This window comes from Pteropus medius, unplaced genomic scaffold (genome assembly GCF_902729225.1).
Source record: "Pteropus medius unplaced genomic scaffold, Ma_sr-lr_union100, whole genome shotgun sequence".
NCBI classification, from domain to species: Eukaryota; Metazoa; Chordata; class Mammalia; order Chiroptera; family Pteropodidae; genus Pteropus; species Pteropus medius.
In genome coordinates, this window is record NW_024354360.1 from 2,722,411 (window position 1) to 2,737,735 (window position 15,325).

Sequence of the window (15,325 nt, forward strand, 5' to 3'; positions counted from 1 at the left end):
GTGTCACCCTTTAATTTTTAAGGAGCACCATTTTAAACACAATCCCAACAATACCTTAGGTCCTTGAAATCATAATGCAATGACTAAGGAAAGAGCATCCAAGAGTGATATATTCACTATGATAGCTAATGTTAGCAATTAATCTAGAAGGTGCCTCAGGTAGGCCAGTTGGCTTCTCTGATGGACGCAGTTCTTCCTTGAAATAATTCAAGACTTACCTCTCTTGCTACTGTCTACTTGTTCTTTCTTTCTCTTAAAAGTATCTGCCTTTCTCTTACAAACTGCCGTTGGGGGCAGTTTATTGAGTTTTCTTAATATGTTCTCCTATTCCCCAGCTGTGAAATCTCCCATCTCTGCTGGGCGCCTTTGAACGCTTCCTACTGCACCTCTTAATGTGGGTGTTCCTAGTATAGCAGAAGGGTTGTCTTCATGTTTGGACATTGTGTTGCCACAACCAACATTCCACTGGGAGTTGACTCATGTATGGTAAGCTGCAAGGAACTAAAGCTTATTTCCTCCCTTCATATATAGTTATTTTAGTTCTTTTCCCAACTGTGAACTTAGAAGGCCTTAAATTTTCTTTTTCATTTAACATAGGAACCTGGCTTTACATTGTATCCTTATTATAATTCATGTTGTTAGAGTCATTCCATCCATTCTAGGCTGTCAAACACTTTTGGGTCCTAATTGCCATCTTGTGCTTTGTAACACTGGCAAATGAGATATGTTTGCCTCTGGGCCTCACCCAGTCACTAGTGAAATGCTGAAGAGAGAAGGCCAAGGGCCGAGACTGGAAACACATTTCTCTAAGAGCCAGAAGATTGCCAAGAAAAACCCCTGTGGCCAAAAAGACACAGAGGATGGCATTGCCTTAATTCCAAGGACCACTTTTTAAAAATATAAAATAGTGGGAAGTTTAACATATCAAAAATCAGGCTTACTCAATAGAGCAGTCCAAAGACTGCAGATCCCCAAAATGAAATGTTACAATTGGGCTCTTTCTAGGGGACACCATGAGATACAGATTACACGATGACGGTTAAGTTCCTCTGCATGTGTTCTATGACACCTCAAGCCCCTTCACCTACTTTTAAAAAAAGAGTTCAATGTGAAAAGAGGCACTTTTGGAGAGGGCTCTGGTGACAGTAGCTGTGGACAGAGCTGTGTCTGACCAATAGCACCCAACCCTTCCATCCTGCCCAGATGCCAGATGCTTCTAAAATGAAGTACCTTTGGTCTGTGTTTGACAGCACTTGAGAGATCAGTGGCAGATCCTGGACAAATCATCATAATGGTCTTATCATCAATGTTTAGAATGATGCTTTCTTCTGAACTTGTGTATTATAAAGAGTTCCAAACTGGAGCTATTATTTATATTTGTTGCTAACAAATCATAAAAAAAAAAAAAGCTATTATATATACTCAGACTATGTCTGTTGGAATGTGATAACTGATGTGTTCTTCGAAATTTTGGAAACTAAATAAAAACAGAAATTAATTAGCTTAATTCCCTAGACAGTTATTGTTAAGATTTATAATAACATAAAAATGACTTCATCCACTTTTAAAAGAAACTCTAATTAATAAAATGGGTCAATGACTCAACTATCCACATCCATGTGTCATACTTAAAAAAAGAGATGACTAAAGACAGGCTGATGCAAAACGACTTGGATTTTTATCCTTAAAAAAAAATTATAGAGAAAATTTAACTTTAAAGAAAAACAAATAACGGGGAATAAATTAATAAATTAGTCTCAAAGGCTCAAATCTTCTGTTTGGAAGATTTTCAAACTTATTACAGTCTGGGCCAAATTAGAAGAAAAATAAATTATTTGTTGAACCTAGACTTTGGTTTTCCTTTACTCAGGGGAGAAAGCTCCCTTAAATAAGTAAAATGCAGAATAACTTAATATCTATTTTTGTAACTTAAAATGCTTTTTCTTTATTCTAAAATCAAGTGCAGTGGAGCAGAAATTCTGTGTGTCACCAATCCTTTATTGAAACTGGTAACTTACACACTTTATAATAGAACAACAAAAATAATGTTCAATATATACAGCCTTCGCATGGACTATTTGACTATACACAAGGCAGAGTGATAACACAATCTAATCTTCATAATAATTTGTGCACGAAAAGACACCCAACAGACATGTGAACATTACAGTGAAATGACATCACGGGTCCAGTGAAAATTCAACTTAATACAAAACTTCCTCATCTATTGCAAATGACATCTCTAGATGCCCAGAGCTTGTTCAGTAGTAATTTACCCAGAGTCTGAAGCAGAGATTTGGTGTGTGGCTATAAGTCTCTTAAGTGAGACCACCTCTGCAGATAAGTTTGCTATCCCCTGCTTCAAAAACAAATTCTCTGGGTCAGATACTTTATAGCCATTGTCTTTCATTTCAGTAACTCCATTTTTGAAACTATTCTGAGTTTTGCCATTAAGTTCTTTTTGATGCCAGTGTTCCGATCTGAGAGACCAATCTTGGATATTAGTCACTTGCACCGAAAACGGAGTGAGAGAAGAATGTACCATATTTGGGGCACTATGCTTCTCAAGTTCGAAATGTCTCTTAGATGTCATGTCAACAGGAGAGGAAAGTTTTTGTGTGGCATCAAATTCATTATCGAATGCCTCTACTTTTATTTGCATGGCTTTGGCTTTAATCCGGAGCTTGTGTGGCAAAGCAGAGGAATTCACTTCTGGAACTTTAACCACTGTGGCATGTACACGCTGAAGTTCAACGGGAGAGTGGATTGGGCCCTTGGGAACCTGCTGCTCATCTTCCCCATCAGATGACTTTCCTACTGTACCATCGTCGGTTTCTGATGTTCTTGGGGAGTTACTGGAGGACCGGTTGACCTGCAGCAGAGGAGGGGAGTGTGAGTAGCCAGGAAAAGAATTCCCCACGTAGTTCTGATACATGGACGCTCGGTAGGCGCCTCGGTCATCTCTTGGCTCTCTTGCATAGTTCTCTAGTTCCACTGGCTCCTGCTTGATGACTTGGAACTTGCTATCAGGACTTCTGCAGCCACTCTGTGCAGGGCCTTCCTGCGAATGATCTAGTGAGGACACTTCTGAAACATCAGACAGAGAGCTCTGCGGAGAGTGCTTAATGACAGAAATGCAGCTGCTTGCCACCACTGTGGGCTCGTGCTCGTCCACAAAGGAGCTCACGCTGGATTTGGAAGTTTGGTAGTCTTGAAAGTACACAGCTGTAGAATTACTGAGTTTCTGGATCTCTTGGGCATACGCTGTAGAGCTAATTAAACCAAACTTTAATTTCAGGGAAAGCAGTTCAGCTTTTAGAGTGGCGTTTTCTTCTCCCAGTGCAATTAGTTTGTTCTCTAAAACCAGGTCATTCAGTCGACGCTTCTCCCGTGATCTCTTGGCAGCTTCATTATTTTTCCGCCTTTTTTCCCAATACATGGCATCTTTCTTTTCATCAGGAATGAATTCCCGTTTCCTCCGGCATGCTGAAGATTTGTTTTTCCCCACACTTCCTTCACTCAGAAGAAGCTCTTCTCCTGTTGTCAAGTCTTCAGAAACTTCAGTTAAAGCAGAATTAAGTACCATCATCTTGTCCACACTGCTACCAGGATCAAGAGATGCCTGCTCCTTCTTGATGGTCTGCATTTTTCTCAGCTGCATCAGAAACAACCTATCTATGAGGTATAGGAGAACAAATTATTTTCCCAGGATTCTCAAATGCTTTAAAAACGTGGTTTGAAATCCATCAATATTCTTCCTTTTGTTCTACTGTCCAGGATAAATCTCTCCAGCTCCTCTTACTGAATGGAGTAGGGGTCTTCTAAGTAACCTGCAATACATAAAAGAAACAGTTACCCATTTGGTAATTATTGCCAATTATGTACAGGAACTATGCTAAGCATTTAGGGTTTACAGGTCTGAACAAGACGTAGTTTTCCTTCAGAGTTTGTGATCTTGAAAGGGAAATAAGTACCCAAATACCTATACCATAAAGTTGTAAAGAACAAATCCACAGTGAGGCCTATTGGCAGAGTAATTAATATGTGGTCCTGGAGAATGAGAGAAAAACCAACATCACCTGCCCCAGGGAGAAACAGAAGCAGGCTGTTACAGAAGAACCAGCAAGGTAGAGCATGTTGAGATGGCACATTACAGGAAGGAAATGACAGATCACCTCTGGTTGGTAAGTTCTAAAATAGTAGTATGTGCATATTGTGGTACTTCTGAAAAATCTGAGATAACATTTATATCACTGAGAGGTAAACAAGCTCACTTTTTAAGAGGAACTTTTCCAAGTAAACTCCTTTACTATCAGTAAACAAAATTCTGCAATTATGTGGAATAAAATATAAATGGAGTTAAATTTTTATTTCTACAAGAACTAAAATAAAAGCCACAAAATAACCGAGTGTAGTTTTAATCTGACTCTTCTGGGGACAAAACCTGTCCCTCACACCCCTGCCTGCCTGGTGAGCTTATTATGTCCAGCTCATTCTGCCAGGTGACTCAGCACACCTGAACATAAAGGACTCTTTTCAATAAAGCCATCTCTTCTGATGCTTCTGTACTATGAGGTTAGAATTATTCTTTTTTTTTTGGTTTCTTCAAATTGATTTATCAAACATTCACTTAAGAGCGAAGCATCTAGAGTACCTTTTTTGGTCCTGAAAATTGTGTAAAAATAGATTTCATTTATATAGTAGTTTTGGACTAAAACAAACGGTGACTATTCAAAGTATTTTTTTTAAATATGGTGCATTCCTGAAACTTAAAATTATTTTAAACCAAGAGAATGTAATTTTGGAAAGAATTTCTTTCCATTTTACTTAATAGTTTCAAAAAAAATGTAGAACTCAAAAATAGAACCATCCATTTGCTTCCTCTTACAGTGATGAAATATTTACAATCTGAGTTTGACTTGCCATGAGATAATAAAACCATATTAGATTCCAATAACAATCTTTTTGTGGTAGTTTTTGGATCTGTGTTTCTAGACAAAGTTTCTCTGTCTAATTTTACAGAAGATAATACTTCATAAAGGACATGTGATAGATAAGACAACCATTCGTTCAGCACTATCTATGTATGGCATATCCATCCTACCACATTGAAAAGATGTCATGTTTTTGTTTAACATGACTCTTTCTTTCTCATGCATAGTGTTATAACGACTAATGAAATGTAGTTAAATTGTATCAATTGGAAAAGCCTGCCACCTTCTTGCGTCTACTCCAGAAGGAATAGAAAGAATGATACAATAATTTCAAGATCATAAAGAAAAAGGCTTAATGCTATGTTTTTGTCTTGAGTCAACATGGAAACGTTGAGCTGTGACTTAGAGAAACTTGTGATTATTAATACCAAGTTTCTGTTTATTTTTGATAATCAAACTTTAATGGCAAATAAAGGCAAAGAGTCTGCCACAGCAGGCAGTGATGTATAGAAAGGTAATCTTTCTAGTTATCACCTAGTAAAACTGCACTACTTCCTATATTTCCACTAAGGTTTCTTCGTCTGCCACAAAAGTCCATTTTTCCTTTAAGTGGAATGGATCCTTTCCTCCTATTAAGGATCTGTATTCCCTAATCAGTTAAGTCCATCCCCTTAAAGTCCTCGCCAAGGCCTATAGAGAGAAAACAATTCTACTTTCATTTATTAAAAATATCCCACTTATCTTAAAACCTTTCAACCCCTTTCTTCTAAGTATTTAAGTATATTATGTCCATTTTATCGCCTCTACAACTTTGTTGGTACATTCAAATCTGCAGAAAACTTTTTTTTTTAGTTAATCTACCTATTTGCATTTTACTGCATGTACTAGAATCTGGTATTATTCCCTCATCTGCACAAATTAACTGCTTCTATGACTTCATTGACAAATCACCACACACTATCTTAGGATATTTTCTATAACATTATTTATCAAATAATCTTACATTGTTGAAAATAGTTTATCAGCAGTGTGAAATGATATATAGAGAGGTAGACATTCTGTACACTGTGTATCTTCCTACATTTTGTTTTGTATGTCCAATTGGATTGCAAAGTATAGTTAAGTCCTTAGTGTCCTCAATAGGTTCTGTAACTTTATGTGAAATAATATATAATAAAACCAATTTTACTATAGGCTAATTGATATAAATAAGAGTTAAGAACATATGGCATCTCGACAAAATAATGTTGAATGCAATGTTACTGGAGGACCTGCTGTATTTGAGGGCACAAATTAATATATTTGTGTCCTAGCAACAAACTGAACGTATAAGCTGTTCAACAGCTGATTGCCAGTCACTCATTTGCTTTATATGAGTTCTGTAACCAAAAGAAATTTTCTGATACTTTCTTATTATTTTGTAAATTTTTAAAAAGATGTTTTACTTGTTAACAGAGAGCTTCTCTTATTTGTTAATTGATTTATTCAACACATATGGAGCACCTACTATGTACCAGGCACTGAGCCAGCCTGGGGGCACACAAAGACAGAGGGAAAAACCAAACTCACGAGTCAAGGTGGGGGAGAGACTCAAGAATACAGAGGGAAGCAAGGGGTGTGCGAAGAGTGATGCTAACAAGAGGGTCTGGTGCATATAATCCTATTGTTTCTAGCTGCATTGCTTTTATCTTGGTTTGGTGAGAAAAACAAAAACAATTATAATAAATGCCATGTACTAAATACTTACCTTGCAACAGGCACTGTGAGCCTGTCATTTCATTACCCTTACAATAACCATTTTCAGATGAGAAAACTAAGGTTCAGAGAAGTTAAGCAACTTGCCCAGTGTCACACAGCTAGTTAAGCAGCAGAGTTAAGACTCCAGCCCAACACTGACTCCAATCCACTTCTAACTTGCAGAGGGATGTTCTGTGTGTAACCCTTTTCTGTATTACTCTCATTTCTGAGAAACATATACCCATTTGCCAAGTTACTTTGGGGACAGTAAGGCACTATTAGATGCTGCCAGACTTCTTTAAGAAAACAAAGGTACCACCTAGAACTTTTCTCCAATTTCTCAGACTTGTTTTATATCCTGAGAGTATATAAACATTCTAAATTTTCATGTTGCTGTTGAAATTTTAATATCCTGGCAATCTTATTTATGCTAAAATAAATACAGGAAAAGAAAAATCAACTATGGACATTGTCACTTGTGCTTTTTCAAAAAAAAAAAACTAAAAATGTATCATTTTCAATATGGAGGTGGGGAGCTAAAACACAGAAAGACTGAGTGACTTTCCCAAGATCACACAGCAGTTGAGGGCAGAGATGGGCCCTAGAATCTATGTATGTCTCTCAGCAATGAACTTAAATTAAGGCAAACACAAAGGCAGTTTACAATGCCTTCTAAAAACATCACTATTTATGCTCAACTTATGACTTTATTTCAAATTCCAAAGCTTTCCCTTATTAACAATCACTTCACCTCTGCCTCATGTATTTCAGATCACCACTAACAACACAACGCACTATATCAGTCACCATTGAAGTTTCCTTTTGGTGAGTAATTGACGCTAAATGCCAATTTTATGATGTGGGTGTATTCGGCATGATCAGCTTTATTACACCCATTAGATAATACAGCTGCTTCTTAAAAACACAAAAAGAAAAATTTAAGAGCAGGAGTCATTATATTCCAATAGGCACATTTTCCCATACCTAATTCAGACGTGCTGTCACTAATTAATGCTTTTTCATAGTACATCTCACTATTTCTACTGGCAGGAGTTATCTTTCATAAGCCTGGAGTTTTAAAGTCTACTTAAGTCAGATGATCTAAATATTGCTTTTAATTAAGATTTAAATGTGGTTTAGAAAATTCTCTAAAAGAATAAGACATTACAATAAATTCTAGACCAAATTTCTCAAGGAGTGACCTCATTAACTTATGTTTACAACAAATCAGACCTGTATCTTCCCTGGTCTCCAACACACCTGGCAGAGAGAAACAATGGTTGACAATTCGAACTCTTTACAAAAGGAGAAAACAAGAAAGATTTTTGTCTCAAGTGTTTAAAATCTTACTAACAGAACAGACATTAAAATCAACTATGGGAAAATTTTCTTATTAATTATCTCTTTAAAGGAGAAGTCTTATTGCAATTTGCTTCTTTTATATACTTTGATTTTAAAATCTTATCAACAAAAGATGAAATAATATTTCATGTGCCCCAAAATAATATGAAAACATTTTTATAAAACTATCTCATTTTTACTCTACTCTCTTGAACGTGCTGTTTATTCCCTCAGAGGTATATTATAGATGCCATTAAAGACAAAAAAATCCTTTTGTGTGAAACTATAAGTCATTTCCACTAAGCAGGCCAGTTGCTTGTTTTTGAGATAAGTGCCATTTTAGTGGGGAAAAAATGTTAATCAATTCACAGCTCTTTATTAATACTAGCAAAATGTTAACCCATGTTTTCTTTCTATGGGTAAATTCCACGACATGACTGTTGCAATAAAATGCTTTACTTCTTTTCATGGATAAAAATGAAAGTCAGTATTTAAAAACAGAAAAAGAATATACATGTGCAATCAAGGGTGGCTTGAAGAATGAAAAAACTCAGGAAACATTAAAGTTGCAAGAAAGAGGATTTTCTAACAAGCTGAAAAAAAGGCTTTTTTAATTAAGAAAACTATATTAAATCTCTCCAAGTGCCAATTAATAATATAATTCTGTCTTTAATAAGAGATTTTAACCCTAAAACCAGAGAGAAATGTGTGCTTGATAGAGATACAAACACATAAACAGATGCTCTCGTGCTTTGCCAAAATCTATCCTATCATAGCAACAAATTGACCCACTTTTTCTATTTGGGTGCATCTGTAAATAAATGGGTCAAAATCTGATCAAGTTTATGATGAATGAAAATATTTCAAGTTCTTGCTCTCCATCCTCCACAAAGGACTACTTGGAAATTAGATTTAAACTTAATAAACGACAACATTGTATTTCATCATAGCAGTAATATAATTTAAGGAATTGAAATAAAACAGTATAACTTAACATTCTTTTATAAAAGAGGCCAGTATTTGTAAGCTAGTGAACAATGAAAATATTCTGAAGACTGTGTAGAGTAAGCATAATGATGCTAACACAATTGCAGGACTTCAGAAATCAAGACAAAACCATTCTCACTAAAGAAGGAGAGGATTTTTTGAGGGGCGGGGGAAATGGAATAATAAATAGTTTTTTAAAATCTGCAGTCTCTTCAAAATGGGGATCATTAGTTTCTTGAAACTTTCAGGAAGATAATTTATCTAGCAACTCTAAGCTGAATTCTTAAGAGACATCAACAATCAAGAAGTAACCTAGTTATAGGAAATTCTGCAATGGGTAAGTAATACCAAAACCAGGCAACAAGGAGTAATAATGGCAAAAATAATGTGGCTGCAGGAGGTGGGTGGGGAGAGGATATGATGGAGAAAGTTCCTGAATTTTGTAATTATAGTGAAGGATCATTCCAATTCTCTTCAGCTTGACTTTTTGGTTGCTTTTTTAATTTTACTTTCTTTCCCAGTGAGATGATTATAAATGTCATTTTGCTTTACTATGTGCCTTAGGAACAGAACAGGTTTTTAAAAATGTTTATTTTTAGTGTTTACTGGATAGCTACTTAATTGCAGTTTAAGATCCCTGGAAAGTTAATTAATAAAACATACCATGTTCTTATAACTAAAGGCTTATAAACATCATTCTGAATCCAAAGAAATCACACAAATTGTTAGGAAAGGCATCTAGTAAATCTCTACTAAACTTTCTTATCATAAACACAAGCTTATGCTCTCTAATTAAAACCATATGAGAAACAGTTTTAACTACAAGAAAAGTTATTTGCAAAGAAATCTGAGAGATAATTGGGAGTGGTGGTAATACAACTTCATTTTGAAACTGAAAAACTCTTATGTAATGTCTGTGATCAAAGGTCAACATCTTTCGACATTCTTATATGAGTCTGATTTGGATAAAAATCAACTCAAGTATAATTTAGAAAAATAACAGGATATCAAACAATGTGTTAACCTTGTGAAATACAGGCCTACCTTACAAAAACAAGAGATGAATATTAAGGGAAACTTCAATTACATTGTTTCTGTCATATTTTGAATTGAATCCCAAGTGTGTTCTCATTCCTCAATACAAATTAAAAATAAACAACTTTTAACAGCAAAGATGCCATCTGGATTACAATGGAAATAATGAAGTATGTGTGATTTTAGCTTGGGTAAAAATAAAGGCCAGGCAATATGACTGCACCTTTTCCATTCCATGCTGCAATCACAGTCACGTCTCGGAACTGACTCTATGGACCACAGCAAGGTCAACTAGAAATATCCACTCAGCTTGGTGAGTCAGGCACATTGCTCAACCCGGGAAAGGGCTCTAACAAAGGGTTTAAACTTGCAGATTGTTGCATCACAGTCATGTTATAAATGAACTTTGCAAAGATAAGCCTTTAACACAGAAAAGGAAATTGCTTCAAAAATTACAGTGAGCTTGCACTTACACCCCAGGAAGAGAGATATAAGAGGGGTGTTACTAGCATGGCCCCCATTCCGTTTTCAGACTGCTAATCAATTTCTCTGCATCTCCATTCCCTGATCTATAAAATGGAGATGAAAGAACACTCAACACAGTGCCTGGCACATGCAGTGTAAGTGTTTAGTTAATATCAGCTCTTCGTTCATTTCTAAAGAATGAGCAGTACCAAGGCAATGATGCTGATGATTAGTTCTAAGCCCTTTTAGCCTCTCATGATATTTAGTGAAGCACTGCCCTATGTCACAAGCATAGGGTAAACCAAATGAAACTTTCTTCTGTATTAGTCAAAGGGGTCAAACATCAGCAATTTCAACATTATGGGCTATACACAACTCCCTCCCAGATCTTAGACCACAGAAGTTTAGATGCAGATTGTCCTGCCACCATCAACACACCTCTGTTATTTCAAATAGTTCCCCAAAACATTAACCCATGACCCAATGACTTGGGAAGTTTGAGGTTCTGCAATCCTGTCAAGAATTTCCTTCATACTTAATTACCATTGAACAAAATGGAAAAGGGCTTTAAGAAAAAGAGTTAATCATTATTAGAACAAAAAAGTGTTTCAAGAAGGATCTTTAATTATAGGCTTAATATAAGTGTCAGTCCTTACTATCATTGCATGGATATTTAGGCCGAGAAAAAAGAAGGTGAATATCTTTACTAAAAAAAATTATGGTTCCCTGGAAATTATACAGGAAGAATTTACGGAGCTCCTCACTACCGCCCAGCTCCACAGGTTTTATTCTCTCCGCTTACACTGGAGGCCCATGGAAATCAGGACAGCACTCAAGATCACAAGCAGGAGGTCTGAGACCTAGCTCCTCCGAGCCCAGAGCCTGTGCTCTTTGCACTTCACCAGAATTTTTCTAACTACTGACTGTGGCCCAAAACTCAATAGAAAAACTTTAAGAGACGGGTGTGAGATATGATCCCATAGAAGCCAACTTTTCATCAGACTGCACTGATGCGCTTTCAGAGAACGTCTGCGATGTCAACCTGGCTTCACTGCGAATGACTGCTCAAGCACAATCCCAGACATGTCTGTGCGAGAATGAAAGTACTGTACTCTTACAGTAGGACCACGATATCTGCGTGGCCGTTTTGATTTTTGTTTTATTTTGAACTCGGGGGTTTCGAACTCTCCCTACTCTAGCCTTTGACTACATAAACTAAAGGTTAAAAAAAAATACATATACTTTACTAGCCACACTCAAACTGGGGCCCTCCTTCCCAACACCACCAAGGCTGCAGAGTCTCCACCCCCATTTTGTGTGGTCTGTTGGCATTTGGAGGTTTTCGTAGGTGTTTTTCATTTCACGAATCCAAAAGCGCTCGGCTCCGAAATACAATGAAGCCTCAGCCTCCCGGAACAAAGGTGCTTACAGTGCTCCGAGGCTCACCGTGCAGAAGATGAGGAGGCAGGCCGCTGGAGCTGTCCTCTTCGTGCGGCCTCGCCCGGGTCCCTCCTGCTCCGCTCCCTACCTCGCTTGCTCCCCTCCCCGCCTCTCCTGCTCCCCTCCCTCGACCCAGAGAACCCCTAGCGCACTCGCACCGCGCCTCTCCGAGACCCGCCCCCAGCCAAGTGGGCGGTGCAGCCCGGCCCCGGCACCGCCAGGACCCCCGCGCCAGAACAAAGGAATGTGGGGAGGGGGCGAGGAGCGCAGGCCTTCGTGCAGCCCCAGTCCAAGCACCGCCCAGGGCAATTCCGGGAGCCGACCCAAGGCCCCCGCGCGCCACCTCTACACCCCACAGACCCCACGGGCCCGCAGGAGAATGGGGAGAGCCGGGAGGCACCCGCGCGCCACCGAAGGTCGCAATCGGAAGGTAGCGGTACGTGGACCCCTGCAAGCCAAGGGCTCCCAGTCCGAACTCCAAAGTAGGTCGGGGTCTGACGTCGGGGGGGCCTGAAGCAATATTAGCCTCTTGGAAAGCGACTGCAATCATTTGAGGTAATATAGTTTGTTCCAGTGGTGACTCTCTATAATACCTTTGCCCCAACCCCACAACATTGCACTTTGTTACCTTAGGGGGAAGAAATCTGATATATATACATACACACCATCATATACATACATATGAACACATACTTATACTACGTAAGAGTCCAAGAAGAAATTTAAATTCTGGGTACATTATATATTCATCTATCCTCACATGAATAAAACTAGGTTATCCAGATAAAAATACAATCTACTAACCTATATTTGTTTCCCATAAGTCATATCTGGTCTGGAGAAAAAAATACAATGTGAAACAAATACTTGTGACCTCATTCGCTGTTGTTATTTACAAGAGCCGAGAAGATGACACTTGGCCATGCCCTGCTTTCTCAGGGAAGAGCACTTTCCTAAAGTATCCTTTAAAAAGATAAATGGAAGTCAGCATCCAGCAAATCACCGGGCTCTGTGAAATGCCTTCCTAAAAATATAATCTTATCAAAGGCCTCCGAAGGCGTGGAGTTAAAACTACAGCAAATGGCCTTGAACTTGTATTTGCACACAGCCCCAGAGAAAACACCCGAAATAGCATCGCGAGGCCACAATTGTTAAAATGTGATAGTTAGGGCTAAATTTAGAAGAACACACATTTCATTTAGGGCAAAAGACATTCGGCAGCATGAGCAAACTCAATGCTTACCCGGTTGTCTACTTTCCTGTTTAAAATAACCTTAAAGAAAGTGTTACAGTGACATTTAAAGGCTGAGATTGTCCTACTTTCTTTGTAACAAAATTATAAAATCACGTAATTAGCTCCCTCTTCCTATGCTCACTGCCAGCAAATTCGGCAGTTACATAATGCAACATTTCCAGGAAACTATTATGTGATCTGTCTAGTCGTGTCTGAAAAAGCAATGACAATAAGGTGAGGAAAAGGGCTGATCGCATGGAATGCATTAAAATTAGGAAGGTGGGGAGGTAAGCGTCACAACGGTTCGTTCCAGGTTTAAAAATAATAGCTCAGAACATCTAAGGAGCGAACCCCGGTAGTATCCAAGACCAGAATTCAACTCGAGTAATTCTTCCTTTCACGTTTTGTAGGAGTGTTTAAAAATGTACTTGGGACGTACTGTAGATGTAAATAACGATCTAATTAATATCCAACGCTGCGCTAAAATTACCAAATGGTTGCACACATACGCGCACATTCCCAGATCAACCCGTAATCCTTGCCAATATTTCAGTGGGCAGATTATGCAATGTAAGCAAGGACAAACCCACAACCTTCCCAAGCGCTGGTACAACACTCTGACGGCAAACAGGGTGAAAAACGTCTGTGCATACACAGCCCGAATACAAACAAATACCGCGCAGGCATTCTCCGAATGCCGTCACCGTTCACGCCACCAACCCTTTCTCAACACGAAAATCAAGACTATTCCCTATAACTCAGCCCCCCCCCACCCCCGCCGCCAGCCCCGCAGAAAGCACGAGAAAGGGAAGAGCGCTGCCCTTCCCGCTCGAGATGGCTTAGCCTCGGCTCAGCCTCCCGGCGCTCCTTTCGACCAAAACATCAATTTTCCCGAAATCAGGAGACATTATGCAACAGCAAAGAGGGGAGTGCAAACCAGCCCGGTCTACGTGCCGGCGCGAGGGCGCTGCAATCAAAGCAACCACCTTAAGGTGGCGAGTCCCCTCCTGAAAAGGCAGCAAAAGTTTATGTAACGAATGCCCCGCGCACACTCGCCGCCGCCGGCCTGCCCAGCGCATAGCCCGGCCCGCGCCTAGCCGGCCGCGCGCCCCGGCAGTGGGGCGCCGGGCCCGGCTGGCGGTGGGCGGAGCGCTTACCGTGTTCCTGCTCTTTGGCCCGCGAGCCCGGCGGCGGGGAGAAAGAAGGCGGCCCGAGAGCGGGGCCCAGCAGCGCTCGGGCTCAAGCTGGGGCCAGGCTCCGGGGCGACGGGCGGCGGCGAGGGCGCGGCGCTGGAGGCAGGCGGCGCGCCGGGTCCGCGGGCGCCGTGGCCGCGCGGGGAGATGTGTGTTAGTAGGTCAGTTCCGAGCGCCGCGCTACGTCGCCGCCCGCCAGCCCCGCCGTGACGGGCGGCCGCGGCCCCAATCGCCGCGCCCGCACCCGCCCCCCGCCCGCCGCCAATGGCCGCGGCCGGCGGGGGCGGGCTCTCTGCGGCCCCGCCCCTGTCCCGCCCGCTCCTGCTCCCCCTCCCGGCGCCGCTACCAGCAACCAGCGTCCCTCCCCGGCCGCTGCCACCGCCGCCTCCAGAGCACCGGGAGGACCCGCGCCCCGCGACTGATCCAGTGTTGCGCAACGGTCGGCGCTGCAGTGTCGACCGGGGCGAGCCTGGGGAGGGGCCCGAGATCCCACCCTCTCCGTCCCGCTGCCCCGCCGCTGCCTTCGCCCTCCAGGTCGCCGCGGCGCCTAGATGAGCCCAGCTACCCTCGCTCCTCGCAGAGGCGCTTTTTGTCTCGGGGCGCGCAGCCGGCCAAGCTACCTGTTGCGGACCCGGTACCAGGCCGCGGGCTGCGGCGACTCGGGTGTGGCAGAGACCTCCGCCTGCCCCTCTCCCCTCACACCCGCAGGAGTCCCCCTCCTCCTTGAGGTGGGCAAGAGGGGAGGCACGGGGGAGGGCCGCTGGCGAGCTGCCAACCCTCACGGCCGGCAGGCGTGGGGAGGGGGCCGGGCGGCGAGTCGGAGCTCCACGGGGCTGCGTAGGCAGCGATTACGAAGTCCCGACGCCTCTCCCCGGGGAGAGAAAGCGCGACGCACAAACACCGCCCCTGCACAATTAGGACGAAGATGACGGCTGCAAAGTCGTTGCGTAAGAAGGACT

The 15,325-nt window shown here is 41.3% G+C and overlaps 1 protein-coding gene across 2 annotated transcripts; it reads right to left on the reverse strand.

The window, feature by feature from the left end:
- Positions 1 to 1,977: 1,977 nt before the first annotated feature.
- Positions 1,978 to 15,124, reverse strand: NFIL3 (nuclear factor, interleukin 3 regulated). Of its 2 annotated transcripts, none has more exons than XM_039852140.1 (2): positions 14,987 to 15,124; positions 1,978 to 3,830 (listed from the first exon to the last, which is right to left on the reverse strand). In XM_039852140.1, the coding sequence occupies exon 2, from the start codon at positions 3,659 to 3,661 to the stop codon at positions 2,273 to 2,275; it is 1,389 nt and encodes a 462-aa protein (XP_039708074.1). In that variant the 5' UTR covers positions 3,662 to 3,830; positions 14,987 to 15,124; the 3' UTR covers positions 1,978 to 2,272. The 2 variants fall into 2 exon arrangements, with proteins under 2 accessions (XP_039708074.1, XP_039708073.1); XM_039852139.1 differs by lacking the exon at positions 14,987 to 15,124 and adding an exon at positions 14,331 to 14,547.
- Positions 15,125 to 15,325: the final 201 nt, after the last annotated feature.